A 19,983-nucleotide genomic window follows, 5' to 3' on the forward strand; every position below is an offset into this window, starting at 1 on the left:
TCAGCCAGGGGGCCACGGTCATTAGCACATGAGCCAGAGGAAGCGACGTCAGTGCCAGGACATTGGCTGAATAATTAAGGGTGCTCTCTCAGCGGGGCACCCAGGAGATGAGGACAGATCCTGGACGACGTCATCTCGTGCTTGGCTCTGCCTGTCTCTGGAGCTCCATCGACCCTCGACCGTTCCTTACCGGGAACAATCGATCTCCTCGTTCCGCTTCAGCCGGGGGACCACGGTCATTAGCATATGAGCCAGAGGAAGCCAGTGACGTCAGTGCCAGGACATTGGCTGAATAATTAAGGGCGCTCTCTCAGCAGGGCACCCAGGAGACGAAGACAGATCCTGGACGACGTCATCTTGTGCTTGGCTCTGCCTGTCTTTGGAGCTCCTTCGACCCTCGACCGTTCCTTACCGGGAACAATCCATCTTCTCGTACCGCTTCAGCCGGGGGGCCACGGTCATTAGCATATGAGCCAGAGGAAGCGACGTCAGTGCCAGGACATTGGCTGAATAATTAAGGGCGCTCTCTCAGCGGGGCACCCAGGAGACGAAGACAGATCCTGGACGACGTCATCTCGTGCTTGGCTCTGCCTGTCTCTGGAGCTCCTTCGACCCTCGACCGTTCCTTACCGGGAACAATTGATCTCCTCGTTCCGCTTCAGCCGGGGGGCCACGGTCATTAGCACATGAGCCAGAGGAAGCCAGTGACGTCAGTGCCAGGACATTGGCTGAATAATTAAGGGCGCTCTCTCAGCAGGGCACCCAGGACATGAGGAAAGATCCTGGATGACGTCATCTCGTGCTTGGCTCTGCCTGTCTCTGGAGCTCCTTCGACCCTCGACCGTTCCTTACTGGGAACAATCCATCTCCTCGTTCCACTTCAGCCGGGGGGCCACGGTCATTAGCACATGAGCCAGAGGAAGCGATGTCAGTGCCAGGACATTGGCTGAATAATTAAGGGCACTCTCTCAGCGGGGCACCCAGGAGATGAGGACAGATCCTAGACGACGTCATCTCGTGCTTGGCTCTGCCTGTCTTTGGAGCTCCTTCGACCCTCGACCGTTCGTTACCGGGAACAATCGATCTCCTCGTTCCGCTTCAGCCAGGGGGCCACGGTCATTAGCACATGAGCCAGAGGAAGCCAGTGACGTCAGTGCCAGGACATTGGCTGAATAATTAAGGGCGCTCTCTCAGCGGGGGACCCAGGAGACGAAGACAGATCCTGGACGACGTCATCTCGTGCTTGGCTCTGCCTGTCTCTGGAGCTCCATCGACCCTCGACCGTTCCTTACCGGGAACAATCGATCTCCTCGTTCCGCTTCAGCCGGGGGGCCACGGTCATTAGCACATGAGCCAGAGGAAGCGACGTCAGTGCCAGGACATTGGCTGAATAATTAAGGGCGCTCTCTCAGCGGGGCACCCAGGAGATGAGGACAGATCCTGGACGACGTCATCTCGTGCTTGGCTCTGCCTGTCTCTGGAGCTCCTTCGACCCTCGACCGTTCCTTACCGGGAACAATCGATCTCCTCGTTCCGCTTCAGCCGGGGGGCCACGGTCATTAGCACATGGGCCAGAGGAAGCGACGTCAGTGCCAGGACATTGGCTGAATAATTAAGGGCGCTCTCTCAGCGGGGCACCCAGGAGATGAGGACAGATCCTGGACGACGTCATCTCGTGCTTGGCTCTGCCTGTCTCTGGAGCCCCTTCGACCCTCGAACGTTCCTTACCGGGAACAATCTATCTCCTCGTTCCGCTTCAGCCGGGGGGCCACGGTCATTAGCACATGAGCCAGAGGAAGCCAGTGACGTCAGTGCCAGGACATTGGCTGAATAATTAAGGGCGCTCTCTCAGCGGGGCACCCAGGAGATGAGGACAGATCCTGGACGACGTCATCTCGTGCTTGGCTCTGCCTGTCTCTGGAGCTCCTTTGACCCTCGACCGTTCCTTACCGGGAACAATCGATCTCCTCGTTCCGCTTCAGCCGGGTGGCCACGGTCATTAGCACATGAGCCAGAGGAAGCGACGTCAGTGCCAGGACATTGGCTGAATAATTAAGGGCGCTCTCTCAGCGGGGCACCCAGGAGATGAGGACAGATCCTGGACGACGTCATCTCATGCTTGGCTCTGCCGGTCTCTGGAGCTCCTTCGACCCTCGACCGTTCGTTACCGGGAACAATCGATCTCCTCGTTCCGCTTGAGCGGGGGCCTTGCTGACGCTCGGCCACCCCCCGTCCGGCCGCCCGTTCAGCCTGCCAGTCACGCTCGCGCTCCCTTGGTTGCCGCTCACAGGTTCGCAGGAGTCCGCGAGCAGATACCTACCGAAACTACGTGTTTCTTTACAAGTCTTGATAGCCAAATTATTTTGACGTGTTGATAATCAAATGTGATGGAGCCAAACACGATTTTCCTTATATGCTAATGAGATGCTTATGGATAGTTCTCTCCCAAGTTTTTAGCTTGGCACATGCATACTACAAATTGACTAGCCTCTGTACTACGTCACCCAAAACAAGCCCAAACTCCCCAGTTAGCACGTTCTCACTTGCCCGGCTAACCCACAGGATCCTCCGGCGTATTTGTCCTTCAGCCGCCCCACCTCCCGCCTTTGAAGGAAGTCTCTGAAAGCCACCTCCCTGGGCGCCGGGTGGGGCCGGCGGGGTGCCTCCAGATCCCGCTCGCCCTCCTGATCAGCTCACAGGAAACTTCTTGGCTTCCTGTGTCGTCTTCCTCTCACTACTGTCCTGTAACATACGGAATCTGACCAGACCCTGCTCCTCCAATTGGCTCAGAAGGCCCCACAGGTACCACACTGTCCGGAAGGTTCCCACACCCCAAACTCTAAGGTGGCCACAAACCCAGACGAACTCATCACCACCCCCGCCTGCCACTTGCTCTCTCAAACTGTATTTCCCAGCTAGCACTGGGCAGAAGGTGGAGTGATTCATTCTTGAAGGAACAAAGAACAGACCCTCACTCTTCCACCCTACCCCTCAAAATGTACTAATTCTTGTTGTTTACAAAATAAGACTTAAGCAGCACTCTGGAGGACTACGTACATGGTAAGATTTATCTTTTATTAGAGATCTTATATTACATATTCCCAAAAAGATATAAAATCTTCCAAGAGAAAAATATCAAAACCTATCTGATTCCAAGATACGCAACATAATCAAAATGAAAGCAAAGATTTTCTTCCAAAGGAATGTGAAAACATTTCGACACAAGTACAACAAAGACATGGGAAGGTAATTAAAATGTTTCACAACACATTTTATAGCATTTTATTTTAATCAGTATTTGAAGAAAACAAGAATGCCGAGTTCTCAAACACTGCAGGTAAAAGCTCAAATTACCAAAAAAAAAAAAAAAAATCACAAGAATGACCTACTCGCTCAACTGAACATCTGCGGTAACAAATGTAATAAAACCCAAGCAAACAAATATGCCACCGAGATCACAACTGAAATGTATGGTTTTTAGGTGTGCCAGAGACACTAAATTAATCAGTTCGTGACCACAACCCAAAGCAAAAGCATCCTCTCCTCATTTCCCTGATGATTTATTCTAAAAATAAAAAGCAGAAATTTGCTGGTTTAAAGAGAATTTCTGCTTTACCTGTGAATGGTGGCAACACACACTAAGACCCTGACTGACATGGGACAGATCCATCTCAAACAACCAGAAGTGGCAAAACCACTGTTATTGCATCAAGATTTTTTATTTCAACTGATCAGAATTTCCACAATGATTAAGCACACCCACTTAACCACAGAACACAGTGAACTCCCAAAGGAAGGTTCTACATTTAAGATGCAATGAAAATACTGATCTTATTCCTGGGATTTGCTTCTGGCAATCTTAACATCTATAGATGTCCACAAAAAGGAAGTGTTTTTTTTTTTCTTTTAGTTGTTTATCCCCCAAAATGAGGAAGGAAACTTACAGTACATGTTTATTGCATGAAATTACTCCCTTATAATATCTTCATCAACACCAGTATTGTTTCCTTAATTATTAAAGGTGAAAAAAACTTATGAACTTAACATAACTTAGCAATAATTGTAGGAGCTGAATCTTGGTAAAAAAAAAAAAAAAAAAAAAAGGATGATCATCAGACTACCTGGTGAAACAGAAATTAGGTTTCAACTTCTCTATAAAGATGCTGGAATGGCAGGAGGTAAAAGGAAGTTTAAAGTCAGAGAATACTAAATTTATTAGGTAACACAAAGAGAATTTTCAAAAGTGTACATACTCAGTGAATCCTTTCTATCCTAAAACTGAATATTCTAAATGTTTCTAATGTTGCTTCAGTGTTAATGTCATGTTAATCATGATCCCAAATAAATTTTATCAAAAGTACTGTAATGGCACATAGGCTTGGAACTTCACTTTGAGGTTAGCACGTACAAAAGTTTGGAATTCACTCAACACACATGTTCTTTAATAAAAGAAATCAGGATGAGCTACCTATAAGTGGATTTCAAAACAGGGTCCCTTTTAAAGCATTCTTTCATAGAGTTACCTCCTGTGAAATGGAAACAGTGTATGGATTTTGCATGTCACAAAATCCTTGCTTCAAGCTGCCATCTTCTTGGCAGCAGCGGATTTTAATGAACAGTACTTTTTCTTCCTTGTTTTGTTTTCTGACATCTCAGTACATTCAAATAGTCAAAATGTTTAGAATAACATCACCACAAATTTAATGAAACAGATCAGAATGTGGCCAGCATTGTCAGGCAAAACCGATAACACTTTACGTGTCATAGAAAGTACCCACCTCCTCCCCACCCCCGCCCTCTCCCCCTTCCTCAGTCATATGGACACCAAAAGATTTAACAAGACTTATAAAAAAATAAGGCACATTTATTTTGATATGGTTATTTTTAAAATAGAAAACCCCTCTCCGAACATCTGTATTCAAATGAGCTGTGCAAAAAGACACCTTGTGGTACCTAAAAGAGGTTATGGTACCTATGGGATTGCTTTTTCTATCTTAGTGACAATGGAATAAATTGCACCTATCCCACATTGTCAAGTAATGAAAATATGCCTCTTTTTCTACTATTGAATGATTCAAAATCTGCTATTTCTGGAAATACAAAGAGTGAGAAGGGAGGGTTCAAGTGGTACATTAGAAAAAGGTGTGAAGGTCAATGATGTACAGATATCATAAGGGTTGATGGATTGCACTTTTCCACATATTTCAATACACAAAATTTTTCGAATGCGTATGAACGATTGCAACCATTTTGGCCATTAGCTATTACCCTTCAGCTTTTTATTCCATTTTGGTAAAAATGGGTATTTTTGTAAAACTAATGAAGGATCAGCAACATGAATACTTATAACAATCTCTTCACAACTCCCGACACAGATATAGTTAGTTAGCATTTAACCTGAGATACAATCTGTGGAGAGGTTGTTTTAGACATTTCTTCCTTCATTGTTGCATCGATTCATACTGATGGTGGTGATTCATGGATGGAACTTAAAGAAAAACTGGCTATAGCATGGCTTTTTTTTTTCTTTCTGTACTAGTAAAAAAAAAAAATAATAATAATAATTATAATAACAATCACAGAATTCATGTCCTCACAGTAGCCAGAAGCTAAAATAATGTGCTTCCTTATTGCACGTCAAACCAAGAAGTGTATAAAAGACAATGCTTCCCAATCCAAATTTGAAAGCCAGGTTCATCTCAACTGGATTCGGAATGTGCTGATTTCCATGGGACTCAAGTTGATCTCACTTATATTTTGGGCGTCTGGAGGTGAATGCATCAAGGATAATGATGAAGGTATGAGACTTGCGACAGTAAACATGCTAAAAAGCTTCGGTACCAAAATCTAGAAAATAAATGATAAAAAAAATTGCACAGTTAGGTCAACTTTGAAGAAAGATTAGTAGCACATCTATATATTTATTCAGTGGAAAATAGTAGGAGAGTAAAACAGTGTATTTGAAGTTTCCTTTTAATGATAAAACGAGGAAGAGGAAGGAGATTAGATACAGCTATGTGTGCCTGGACACACAGACCACCCTGGGAGGGACACCTAGGAGAAGTGTAACCAGGAGAGGACAGCTCACTCTACATTCTTCTTCTGAATTTCTTGAGAACTTATCACGTGCAGGGGCCACTTTTTCAATAAAAGAAAACACATCTATGAGCCAGCAAGCTTTAAAAACATCCGTATCCTCTTACACCCAACATTTACACCTAACAGTTGTCGTTCTTCTTGTTCCCAAAGAGCTGAGAGAAAGGACACAGGCTCCTCATGTCAGTGAGTCCCATTTTCAGGGTTGGGGGGTTGCTGAGAAAGTACTACCCTCATCCCATGTCTCTCTGGACCATATAATCCCCTTAAAACTTGACGCCTTAATGTCTATATACAAATGCTTACAACCAAGTACACTCACATCATCAGTAATAAGGTAAAGCGTAAATATCATGAAAAACAAACCCCAAACCATCAGTGCTTTCTTCGCACCAATTCCACGGAGGGCATGATACGAGAAATGAAGAAGCTTATCTGCCTAAGTGGATTTTGACCCCCTACCATATTGTCTTTTCTCTCCTTTTCAGACCCTATGCACATTCTAGTTGGTAGGGTTGGAAATGAATCTCTTAAGTCTGATCTACAGGTTATCTGTGAGGTTTTGGAGAAGAGCTGGGTCAGCTGAGCTGCCCCGTGGGGCAGACCTGCCTGTGTGCCATCCAGCTGTCTTCTCTGAGCACAACCTGCTCAGAGCCAGAGGCAGAAGGCTGGAGGTTCATTTCCTTCCAAGGAGAGCCTGAGGGAACTATCAGAAAGACCAGCTCAAAGGAGACAGAAAAACTGGGCAGCCGGCAGGTCAGCCTGAAGACCTGTTTGGCTGGCACGGTGAGGACTCCTATGCAAATCTGTCTTGATCAGGAGATCTAGACCCTTATTTCCCCTGGGACAACAACTGACTGGAGCTAAGTAAGGTTGCTTCGGGGCCGTGGTGAAACTCCCCGACTGGCCAGTGTCACCACTTCCCTACCCCACCCCACCCCACCTTTAGTTATTATAAAACCTGCTTTTGCCCCTCTGAGACTTCATGGACCTAGATCCTACATGAGCATGTGTGAGAGAGGAGGGAATATTGGGGGATGGGGGGTGGGGAGAGGATGTTTTGTCGGCTGGCAACGGAAGGCCTAGGAATGGAGGAGAATGTTGCCCCTACACGTGCCCATGTTCCAGACGTGCATTTTGATGCTGACAAGGACAAGAGATCGAAGGTTGAGAAAGTGCTTTCTTAAGATGGAGAGACTTGAGCTAAATTACAGCAGCTGAGGGGAATGAGTCCACGAAGAGGCAATGAAACGTTATCCTATTGTCAGAATGATTAGCAGAAAGCAAGGATTTCAAAGCACATGAAATCAACAAGCAAAAACCACTTTTCAGCTCACCTTTCCCTGGGTTGTGGAACAAAGCAGCCCCGTGTCTCTGCTTGAGAAGCGGCAGTCAAACCCCTTCCTGTGGAGGATCAAGGCTGCCTCATCGGAATGCTTGCCATCCACCTGCAGATGAGCATAGAGTGACAAGACGCCACAGCGACATTAAGGCAAATAGCGACACCACTGTATACTCCACTGTTTTAAAGTCAGTGTCCCCAAACCAAAAATGCTCACTTTATTTAGCAGTGAAGCCAGGAAAATTCATTTCCCCTCCAGTCCCACGTTCACTGTCACACCTGCTACATCCCCTCTACCTCCCCCACAAGGAGGCAGGTGACAATATGTTTTAAGTCACCTCATGCCCTGGTCTCTGGCACAGTCCCCAAGGACCTGCGTGTCCTTTTGTCTACATGCCACATACTGTTTTATCAAAGTTTCTTCAAATAAAGCATTTACTTTTTTTTAATTCAAATTCAATTACTTAACATATAATGTATTACCGGTTTCATATCTAGGTAGAGGTCAGTGATTCATCAGTCTTATATAATACCCAGTGCTCATTACATCACGTGCCCTCCTAAGTGTCTATCACCCAGTTACCCCATTCCTGTAACCCCTCCCCTCCAGCAACCCTCAGTTTGTTCCCTATGATTAAGAGTCTCTTATGGTTTGTCTCCCTCTCTGGTTTTGTCTTGTTTTACTTTTTCCTCCCTTCCCCTATGATCCTGTTTTGTTTCTTAAATTCCACATACGAGTGAGATTATATATGATAATTCTTTCTCTGACTGACTTATTTCGCTTAGCATAATACCCTCTAGTTCCACCCACGTCGTTGCAAAGGGGCAAATAAAGCATTTAATTTTTTATTTATTTGGTTTTTAACATACACACCAGCTGAATAAAGTGTACCTGAATTTAGTCCTTATCTGGTCATTGAATGATGTATCATCCATCTCAAAACTGAAACACACTTCTTTATTGAATGCTAATTTTTGCTAACTGCATTAACATTTTTAATCTTTAATGCACTGGTTCATTATTTTTATATAAAAGACATTTAAATTGAGTTAGTTATGCTTATCACTTGCTAGGCCAACCACATTTATTAGCTTGATGTATCATTTAAATTCACATTACAGAAGCTATTCTTCTTGTGCAAAGAGAAAAATACTAAACATGACAAGTCAGCTACAGGGATCAATATAAACTTTCTTGCAGTAAAATTTCTTGCATCCATTTAAGTAAAGATGCCAGGAGTGCTCTGAATATTTTAAGTTACAATTCTCTTAATAAATTTTATGTTTCCTCAAGGGGGGAGACGCTTCTGATAATAAGCAAAATAAATTAAGAATCCTTGGACGGATTAAGAAAGGGACAGCTATTCAAAGGAGTTCAGTGTGCTCAGCACTGACCTGTGATGAAAATGATCCCTTTTTCTCCTCTGTGGCCACAGATACGAATATGTCCAAGTTCTTAATCATCTTCACTGGGGGATATGATTTTTAAATGTGCCACAGAGACATCTTTTCTGAGGAGGAGCTGTCAGCATTCTCACCACTGATTTGACTTTAATGTGCCTCAACAATTTAAAGCTGGCCTCACCTCGGATTCTTGGCTGGAATAACCTGCTTTATGATATTTCACACTTGTATTCTGCAGTGGTACTGCTAAGATTTTGTTTGAAGGGAGAGGAAAAAGTCATTTAAGGAATTCTGAGTCATCACAGGACCAACATGATAAACATAGCAAGTTTAAATCATATGACAATGTTTTCTAATAAAATTTCAAGGTGGGGCGCCTGGGTGGCTCAGTTGGTTAAGCGACTGCCTTCGGCTCAGGTCATGATCCTGGAGTCCCTGGATCGAGTCCCGCATCAGGCTCCCTGCTCAGCGGGGGGTCTGCTTCCCCCTCTGCCCTCTTCCCTCTCGTGCTCTCTGTCTCTCATTCTCTCTCTCAAATAAATAAATAAAATCTTAAAAAAAAAATAAAAAAATAAAAAAATAAAATTTCAAGGTGTTTCACACAGTCCCAAAAGAGCATGAAAAGAGCACAGTAAAAAAAAAAAAAAAAAAAAAATCCTTCATTTATGACATACATAAGGTCTCCAGAAGGGCAAGGACAAGTCTCTCGTGTGCTAAGTGTATAGGCTTGGAATAGTTACTGATCACCTAAGCATCAGTTTCTTTGCCTATAAAATGGACCTAATGCAGGTTTCCCCTCTTCATGGAGTCATGGCGTCTAGTAAGACGTTGAAAATACGAGGTATGGTGGCTTAGCTTATAGGACAGAATGTGTTGGTGTAGAAGCTACAGAAAATGGATCAGAACCTGGGCTGGGAGTCAGGCAGCTCGACATCTAGATCCTAGCTCTGCAATTTCCTAGATGCTTTTAGCAAAACCTGGTTTCTCCTGTAGCATAAAATGGAGATGAAATTCAATTGTGTAACAGAGACTCAGCCCAGTGTCTGCAGCAGAGGAAGCCCTTGGTACATTTTAGCCATTATTCTTTCTGTCATTGTAATCTATCAGATAAGTACTGGTGATTATTTTCCCAATAGCTCACTTAATTTTTTATTCACAAATTTTCTTTAGTGACATTATAACTCTGTAGCTGAGGAATCAGAGACCCTCCAAACTGTATGTCAACAATTATGCATCAAAATCATAACATAACAAAATCATGACTAAGTCCCAATTCAGATTCACTATTTACATGGTCTATTGATGAGGCTCTTTTAAAAGCACTTATCATTATAACCTGAAGCATTTAGCCATTTTAACTCACTAAACCATCCTTACAAAACCACCAGACAGCAGGCTTTGTGAAAATTCCTGCAACACATCTGCTCTTGAAATAATGAATGTGTGAGGCCTTTACCAGACTGGAGGTGATAATAAAAAAAAAAAGCAAAAGGAAGCATCTTTGGAATTTTGCCATTAGTTTTACAAGAGATTTAAACAATGCAAAAGTAGAAATTGAAGTCATAAAGAGTAATTTTCACTGATGGAAAAATGTTACACTTTCTCTAAAAACCAAAACTGCATCACTTTCGTAAGGACCAGAACACCAACTGAAATAGCAATCATCTTGTCCAAGTTTTTAAAACTTAAATATTCATGAAAGTATCAGTTTTCAAGCAAAAATACCTGAGGCAAAGCAGCAGTTTTTCAGTTTCAAAGTCTGTCTCGTCATTTTATTTCCAAGAAAACTGTTTTTCAAAGTAGGGAAACTGTGAATTTAACTTGAATATGCATGCAAGAAAACAGATACCTTCACAAAAAAGATGCTGTTCACTCGAGGAGAGTAAACAGACTCTGAAAGACCTGTTTTTATATTCATTAATGTATGAGTAGTATCCGGACCTCAGATCACATTTGAGACTGAATCCCCTCGGGAAGGCCTGGGTGTTCCGAAGTCACTTGGAGAATCCACCGCAGAACTTACTTCCAGGGGATAAAGCAACCTGTGGCTCTGAGGCTAAGCAGGGCCCGGGAGGTTTCTCTGGCAACGGGGTGGGGTGGGGGGGCACGGAAGATGGTGCGGCTGGCAGAACGACGCCATCAAGGCTAGAAGAAGCTGGACTGGGGGCAAAACACACGAACCAGTCCTGTGTCTGCAGATACGTCATTTAACCTCTCAGAACTCAGAAAACTCGGGAGACTCGTGAAGCGCCCCTCTGAGGATCAAGTCCCAACCACAGTGACAGTAACAGTAATCACAGCTAACACTTTTTGAGCACTTGCCGTGTGTGGGACCCTGTACAGAATACTTCTCATGGAAGAACTCAATTCATCTCATAACAGCCTTTGAAACAGTGGAGGTGGTATACAAGTTTGTATTATTATATTTAAGTGCACATGAACATCGCAATCATGAAGCATGCCTTCTCATAGTCAACTAGCAATAATCACTGACCGACCCTACATTAGTCCCTCATGACCTTTCCCACAGATGGTGGATCCTTCTGAGGGTGTCCCATCATAACTGAGTGGTCAAGAGAAAAACAGGCAGAGTATTCCCTAACATTTTCAGCACTCTCACTCCCCTTTGTTTCCATACAAGAGGAGTAGAAGGTTCTGGGCGGGGATCTGGAGTCAACATGCTGGGGTGCGCCTCTCAGCACACCATTTACTGGCTGCATGACCTGGGAAAGCTATCTACCATCTTTAGGTCAGCTAGTTTCCTCTTCTGTAACAGGGGGGCACAATATTGCCTACCTTCACAGTACTGCTGGGAGAGCTAAATAAGGCTCTCTTTACAAAGAAAACACTCAGCATAATGCCCGGCACACAATTTTAGGTATCTTATTAACTTTTCAAAAATTATATACGGAATACAAGTCAAGGTGACATCGAGATTTACTTTGGGAATAAAATTCAACCTCCAATTTATAAAAAAAAAAAAGTGCCTACATTTTATTTCATTTTTAGCAACAATCACCACTGCTCATGACTGAACTCTCACTGTTGACAACCTTCATTCGTCACGCACTCAGTGCTTAGTACGTGCCAGATACTGTTCTAAGTGCTCTACAAACATTAACTCATTTGATCCCTAGGACACCTCTGAGGTGTGTCCTGTTATCATGGCCACGTTGCGAATGAGGCAAATGGGAGAATGAGGGGCTGTGTGCTAAGCAAACTGGCCGGTAAGCACAGGTGATGCGCTCAAACAAAGGCAGCGGGACTCCAAAGGGCTCTACCAGCTTCGCCCCCCTGCCTTCGCACTAGCTATGGACTGGCGCTCAAGGACACCCGCTAGGAGGGGAAAGAAAAAGATCACTTTTAATGTAACAGAAGAAAAGGCTATAACCCGAAGGAGCTCACTCTCTGATCTGAGCTTAGAAAAAGGGAGTATTTAATCCAAGGTTCCAGCAGCCTAAAACCACGACTTATCAGAACATACATTAGTTGAGAAAGGAAGGCATGGACACTGTCATTTCCACCCACCCGCCCCATTTTAAATGGGATTTAAAGCCATTCTGAAAATCATATATGCACACGGCAGTGTCTCATAAGCAGAGCAGCAGGCAAGTGTCCCTCCATCGACATGGGTGAGAACCCAGAAGAGAGAGCTGTGGCCATCCCGTCTCACACCAAAAGAAATCTGACTTGCTCATTAATAAGGTGAGCTTCACAGATAAGCACACTCCTGGAAACTGTAGTCAACGTTATGTGTGCACCCTTTTTTTCTGTGGAAGAGAGAAGCCATAACTTCGACTAGATTCCCTAAGAGAAATGTGTCTCTATCCTCCTCAAAGAATGTCTAAGGTCCATACAAATTAAGGCATGGCTAAACAGCTGGTGGAGAAATTTCTCCAACCTGCCCAGATTCCTTGAAAATGCTGACTGACATCCATCTTTCCCTGTATTCTGGCAACTGGAAAGGTGGTAAAACTGAACACTGCATTTTAAGTCCTGAGACAGGAAGTAACCAGTAGGAATTCATTTTCCAGGGCATTCATTAAAATGTCCAATAACAGTTATCCTGTTTCGATCAACAAGATAAGATGACAGAAAGAACAGAGAAGGTGAAGGGCTGTACAACGAGGAAATTTTCTCCACAATTTTCACCTTTCCAGAAGCCAGGGAGATTAATAAAGCACCGATCAATTCTTCTAAGAAAGGGAAAATGAAGTAAAAACCTTAAACTGCCTCTTATAAGAAAAGGGGGTGTGTAAACAAGTGGAGAGAGAAAATCTTATTCAGTAAGTGGTGATGTTGAAATGATAATATTTAACTATTTGCAAGAAATGGTTAAGCAGAAATCAGAATAAAATGTCAGAGATAGAGCTAAATGTAATACACAGAGAGAGAAGTAGATACAGATATAAAGATACATATCTATAAATGAATTAAATAAAAATACATCTGAACATAAAAGAGGTGGAAATAATCTGGGGGAAAGAAAAAGGTTGAACAACGTATCATTGTGCAAAACATCAAGGCAGCATGGCTCCATGAAGCCTTTAATTAAATGGCTTAATCAAATTCCTTCTGGTCCCTGGAATGTCTGCATTCCAGGCTGAAGCTATCTCTCCAGCCTACAGAACCCCGACTGATGATCCATGCCCCTGTGAGATTCTCCCAGCATCCTCTCTACCAAGACTCCCTTCCCCCCTAATCAATACCCTTTCCTGAGGATGGCATGGTTTTCCTGTTCCCGACCACTTCACTGGTGCTCCTGTTCCCCAGCTTTCAAGCCTTTACAGAATCTTCTTTTTAATATCTCAAGCTTCTGACAGTACAAGAAAAGGAGATGGTAAAGAGAAGAGAGGGGGGCCGAGCCTCCAGGAGGAGAAGGCTGACAGTTCACTGCTAGACGGGACTTCACTGGCACACTCGGCGGTGCTGCGAGGCAGGGTTTAAGAGATGCCTGCTCCCATCGTCCTCTGACTGCAACTAGATGACATGCAATCAGTTTTTTCCAAAAACATATAAAATAAGAGCAACATATGCTTATATAAAACCATAAACTCATCTACCAATACAGAATAATTCCTGAAAAACTGGACTCTGAGGAACAGATTTAGTAACTCTTAAGAAGTCAAACGCCACCTTCTGAGGCCCTGTACAGCACCCAGATTCAGAAAACCTGCATGTGGGCCCTAATTCTGCCATGTACCACTGTGTAATTTTATCTTAGTCATTTAATTTCTAACTTTTACTTTCCCAACTTAGTCAATGGAGATAACAGTAATTTCTAGAATCATGAGAGTTTTTGAAAATTACTGATTCCTAAGTTGCCCCACCCCAGACCTAGGGAATCAGAATCTCAGAGATGGGGAAATTTGTAAGTCTTCTCTATTTCAAAATCTCCCTGGTGTGATCTGGACACATAGGACTCTGAGGACTGGTAGCTGGAAATGCTGCAGCACCTTGGTGGGTTAGCAACACCTCCAACCCTACCTTGCCTCTCTCACTGTTGCTCGAGTCCATAACTCCTTTCTCCCTGAGGAGTCATGCTGCCCATGTGACGTTTAGAACTTGAGGAACCATCAGACGGTGACCCGGGAGCTGGGCAAGCAGGGGCCTCCTCCATCCCGCTGCCGACGAGGAGGTGCGGCAGAAACAAAGACATGCCTCCATCGTGTGAAGGTGGTTCTCAGACATGTTTCTTGTGGGAGGTGGTAGTTAGGAAAATGCTTACTTACATACAGGCCAGTGGAGACCCTGGTCTGGCTTGGAAGCTAAGAGCTATGCTCACACTACTTCAATGGGAAAAATGCTTTGCAACCTCCAGAGGAACAATTCATTATTATATGTTTGGAGCTGCCAGCACACAGAAATAGGGATACAATCCAAAATGCTGAGGTCTGGTTTCTGGATTTCTTCCAAGTGATTTTTGTCTTCTTTTAGTGTAACCATGAAATTACACTTGACACCTTTTTAAGTACCGAGCTTTCTTTGATTCAATACCTACGTCAGCTTCTTTCAATGATTATTTTCCTATTATCAGAGGTTAAGGGACAGAATGCAATTCTTTAAAGAAGTGATTTTGAATGGACAAATCAATCCCCTTGGATTACCAGTGAGCTTTTAACCAACTGTTAAAAATATGTGCTAAGAGTCAAAGACTAACACAGGAACCGGCACTGATTGATAGGATAAAGTAAAACATCCCCCAATAATACCGACTTCTGATCATGTGCCAGTGTGCTAGTTATGGTTACACATAATATTTCAGCCTTTATTCTTCCTGGTCAAATTGTTAAATTGCTTTCTATTTCCTCTGCTAAAACCCTAGTTTGCACCTGAGCCGGCAAGTACCATAAGCACCATCAGGACAACATATGTTTATAAAGCACTTCTGTTTCCAAAGGGCTTTCACAAGCATTAGTTTATGTGTTGCTCACAACAGACCCGCAGCAGGCAGATCTGATATCAGCCCCATTTTATAACGGGCAGCTGAGTCGGCACTCGGCCAGCCATCAGGGAGTGGAGGTGGGCCACCTGTTGAAGGGTGTGAGGAACAAGGGGAAGCCAAGCGGACATAGTGAGTGGAGACCAGACCACACGGAGCCAAATTCTTCAGAGTGTGAACCAACTGAATAGCAACATTCATTGACTCCAGACAACTGGATCTGCTTCCAGAAAACAATCATGGGAAAGAGTCATCTAGAAACGAGGCTAAGGAACAGTGGCCGCCATGTGCCCCAGAAGCCTTCAGATCCTTAGGTTGCTAATGTCCTCTACCATCATGCCTGGAGGTGGCAACCTGAGGCTCAGAGTCTTTAGTACCACCCCCCCCATCCCCTCATTCCCTTTGGCTTATGAATTAATGAGAGGAAAAGCTCAGGGAGGCTATCCATCGCTGGTGTGTTCTTTCCATGAGTCAAAAAGTTGACCCACAAAAGACTAGCAGAATCCTAGAAACAGAGCTCATGAGATTCGCTCAATCAGCAAATTGTTGCTGAGCCCCTTCTATGTGCAACCATTCTTCTAGGCAACAGGATGCAGCAAGGAATCAAAGAAAAGACCAGCTCACATGGAGCTTCTATTCTCACCACGGCACCCACGTTTAGGCCTTTCTACTTGCTTGTAACTCTTCCTGGACCACTCTACCCCCAGAAATCTGCATGAGTCACTTACTCTCTAACCTCCTTCAGATTTTTACTCCATTAACACCCTTTCTGCAAGGTCCTCTTCCAACCACACTATGCAAACTCGCATCATCTTCCAGAACCATCCTTCCCTATTTTCCCTAACACTTATCACCATCTAACACATTATATGTTTCTCTTATTTTTTTCTTATTTTTCTCCTCCCACCAGAATCCATGCTTCAGAAACGCAGGGGTGATTGTCTGGTTTGCTCATGACAGTATCCCTAGTGCCTTTAGCTATAACTGGCACGTAGTAGGCATGAAATATATCCTGGTTCGTTCGCATGATCAAACAAGGCTTTTGACACATGCAGATATATGCAGGCCTCCTGTGTTCACCTGTATTCATTATCATAAGCCTCATGGATATTCCTACATAGGCCTAAGTTCCTTCTCTTGGTCATACAGTTTTAAAAGCCCTATATGTCCAAATTTGCAGGCATTTATCCTTACTTTACTTGGTTTGCTTTAGTTCTTTGTGCTTAAACGAAACATTTTTCTCTTCTTATGTGGTCTTCAAACATGAGCATTCTCTTCTTTTCATACTCAGACCATTTATTACATTCCCTGCAGAATCCCTAAGCACTTAAGACTATTTGTAGCTACACATATGTCAATTCACAATATCACAAAACAGCTCTACAAAAGATAAAAATGATGTCAAATGTCTAATTTTTATTCTTTTCAAATGCAATCTCTGACTTTAAAAGTAGGCATACATGTAAACAAAAGCAGTCTAACTGAATTAAAATTCCAAATCTAATAAAACCTTCCCCTCTCTTCCTCTAGTATATCTTTGGATGTCTCTAAATAGTTGGGTTTCTCAATGCAAACATCTGAGTTGCAGTGATTTTCAAGAGAAAGATATGAATGTACAAGGCCTCTGATACAGAAATAATTAAATGCTATGCTTCTTAATTCTCTAACTCCTCAAGAAACACTGGCTAACAAGGAGAAATGAATGGAAAATGCCAGAAGAGATGATCTTACGGCCTGTTCTCCCACCTACTATAATGTGACCCCAGGGCCAGTTTTTGCTTTCTTATCTGTACAAAGATAATATACCCTGACCTTCTCACCACATAGAACTTTTCCGGGAATAACATAAATTAGTAGTGGGATATGCTCTAAACTACACAGCAACAGTCAAATGAAAGGTAGAATGATTTTGCCTAAAGGCCAAGTCCTCTTAACGGCTCCTTGAGGCGCAGTAAAACCCACAGTACAGTTGACCCTTGAGCTGTGCAGGGGGTTAGGGGCGATGATCCCCCTTCCCCGAGTCAAAAATCCGCATGACTCTGACTCTCCCAAAACATAACGACTAATAGCCTACTCTTGGTTGGAAGCCTTACTGATAACATGAACAGTTGATCAGCACACATTTTGTATGTTATATGTATGTTACACTGTATTCTTATAATAAAAGAAGCTAGAGAAAAGATGATGTTAAGAAAATCATAAGGAAGAGAAAATACATTTTCAGTCCTGTAGTGTGTTTATGGGAAACAATCTGTGTAAGTGGACCAGTGCAATTCCAGCTCATGCTGTTCAAGGGTCAGCTGCAGTTCTTTCTGCTTCTCATCCCCTTATATCAAATACATCACAAAAAAGTAATTCTTTATAGATACATTTTGGGATATACCTTTGACTGTATTGTCCTCAGATTAACGAGATGAATGTCACAAGGCAAAGATGACAGTAACGGAGAGAATTCACCTAGCAGCTGAAGGGTGGGCACGGGGATCTTTTCTGTCATTGTAAAGACAGGATGATTCAGGAGAGAGGAAGTTATGTGGCTAACGAGAGAAGGATAACTGACTGACTTCTTTTCTTCTTCCTATCAAGAAAAAACAGAAATGCTTAAGTGTTATATATATATATGCAGTTTTCACAATATTAATGGAATTACCTGACAGGGTTTAAATAGAAAAGAAATATAAACAAAAACAAATATTTTAATTTTATATTTTGTTAATAACAGTCTTAGCCAACACAGAGATTACCAAGTCCATTTGTAAGCAATACAAGAAAATGAACAGTGTCCACCTAACTCATGTTTAGAAAGATCTTTTTTCCATTGCTTTAGTACTAAAAATCCTGATAACATTTTCCAAAAAACATTTTAGGACAAGGCATAACATTTTACGGAAACTCTTTCTCAACCTACCACAAAATTCTTAAATAGATGGGCTGGGATATTCACACATCTTGCACATCATCAAATGTGATCTCTTCTCCCTCAGGTTTTACCCACCATATACTCATGGTTTCATTTATACACTCAACTAGACCATAACATCTTGTGATCTGAAGCTATGCTCCATACATGTTACCCAATGACAGGATTTTTGGGGGAAAACCTCTCAAAATAAATAAGGTTTTTAAAATAACACAAGGAGTATACCTATATCATCTGTTAAATTTGGTAAATCACTACCACTGAACTGAAACTGTTAAATTATGTTATATAATAGTTAGTACATATTTACCTAGTACACAATTATTCAGTAGAATTTAAAAGTACTTTAGTCATTGCTATGGTATATACTTAAAGACAAGTGGTTCTGCATGTTCAAACATTAAACAAATCTGCCAGGGCTGGCTATAGGCATATGGTAGATGACACACTCAATTAACTAAATCAATGACTAAGTAGAATCTTAACCAATAATGCCTAAGGTATAAGAGCACACAGAGAAAAACACTGAGAAGAGAAAATAATTTATGTAGAAAGGTTTTTTGATCAACAGTGACATGTGGAACAAATTTAATTTTGTATCTTATTTTTAAACTGTCCATTTCACTGATATCCTCTGATTTTGCATCCTTTCTGCAATACAGGGCTCAAATAAAAGGCTTGGCTACTTATCTGGCCGAAAAGATAGGATTTATAGGAGATACGGGGCTTAAAATTCAGAATGTCAGATTAGCACTGAACAGAGGGTATTGAGCAAAGAGTGACAAGCATCTTGCCAGCAGCGAACTGTAGATGTCATTACAATTCAGACTATGGAGAAAGAAAAAAAATTAAAGGCAGTAGAGGGACAGTGCATACTGAGATACTGACACAAGGTCTAAATGACTTGTAAATAAAATATGCACCCATCCCACCCTCTTTTTTTAAAAGAAAGATTAAAAAAGCATATATAATAATATTCACCAACAATATTGAAATTTAATGCATGTTGTTGAATACTGAGGGAACAGTTTCAACTGGAAACTTTAAATGGACTCCAAGATCAAAGGACTTCATAATCTAGGTCAGGATTGCTGACAAAATCACTTTTCAATAATAAAAGATAAAAGATCCCAACAGAAAAGAAGACACCTGCCGTATCAGAATCAGAAGGCATTAAGTCCATTCTAGGTCGAGTAACATTCAGAGAAAGCTCTCTGGCTTTGTTCTATGCTCTTGGAGGAATCCCTGGACACTTCAGTGAATAGGTGGGATACTTCTTGATGGATTATGTATACCTTTCAAACAGTAATGTGCATATATACTCTTCCTCCCAACCACACCAGTTCCCTTGACTCTCAGTGCCCCCCTGCAACCTACCATACATAAAAATGGCTTGGGGAGCTTTAAACATAGATCCCCGAACCCTAACCCAAATCTACTTAATCAGAATTTCCAGGGGTGAGCCCTAGGAAGCCAAAGCTTAACAGCCCCCAGAGTGAATCTCAAATCTCGGTCAGTCTGGCACAGCTCTGTGGACACGTGCTGGGAACCATCACCCCAGACATCCTCCCAACCTTGTAGAAGAAACCGCTGCCTTTGCAATCAAATGTCTGAGTCTCATCCTTTAACTAGTTTTGGATTAAGAAAATGATTCAGACTCAGAAACATGTTAATGCTAAGTCTCGTCAAAGGAAACAATATCATGACTGTAAGTGCTTCGAGAATTCAAGAACTGTGCCATTTACTGTCCTAAGCAGGATAAGGGAGAGAAGTTTAGGG

The 19,983-nt window shown here is 42.6% G+C and overlaps 1 protein-coding gene across 3 annotated transcripts in view; it reads right to left on the bottom strand.

The window, feature by feature from the left end:
• Positions 1-4,843: 4,843 nt before the first annotated feature.
• Positions 4,844-19,983, bottom strand: part of LOC135363102 (alpha-mannosidase 2-like) — a 119,567-nt gene continuing 104,427 nt past the window's right edge. For all 3 annotated transcript variants that reach the window (XM_064583787.1, XM_064583788.1, XM_064583786.1), the window contains 3 exons: positions 17,668-17,862; positions 7,434-7,544; positions 4,844-5,847 (listed from right to left, as the gene is read on the bottom strand). In XM_064583787.1, coding sequence (XP_064439857.1) covers positions 5,695-5,847; positions 7,434-7,544; positions 17,668-17,862 — 459 coding nt within the window. In that variant the 3' untranslated portion in view covers positions 4,844-5,694. The remainder of the gene's footprint in view (positions 5,848-7,433; positions 7,545-17,667; positions 17,863-19,983) is intronic.

Source organism: Mirounga angustirostris, unplaced genomic scaffold (assembly GCF_029215605.1).
Source record: "Mirounga angustirostris isolate CCGP_5_RB_7025 unplaced genomic scaffold, mMirAng1.0.hap1 SCAF_18, whole genome shotgun sequence".
NCBI classification, from domain to species: domain Eukaryota; kingdom Metazoa; phylum Chordata; class Mammalia; order Carnivora; family Phocidae; genus Mirounga; species Mirounga angustirostris.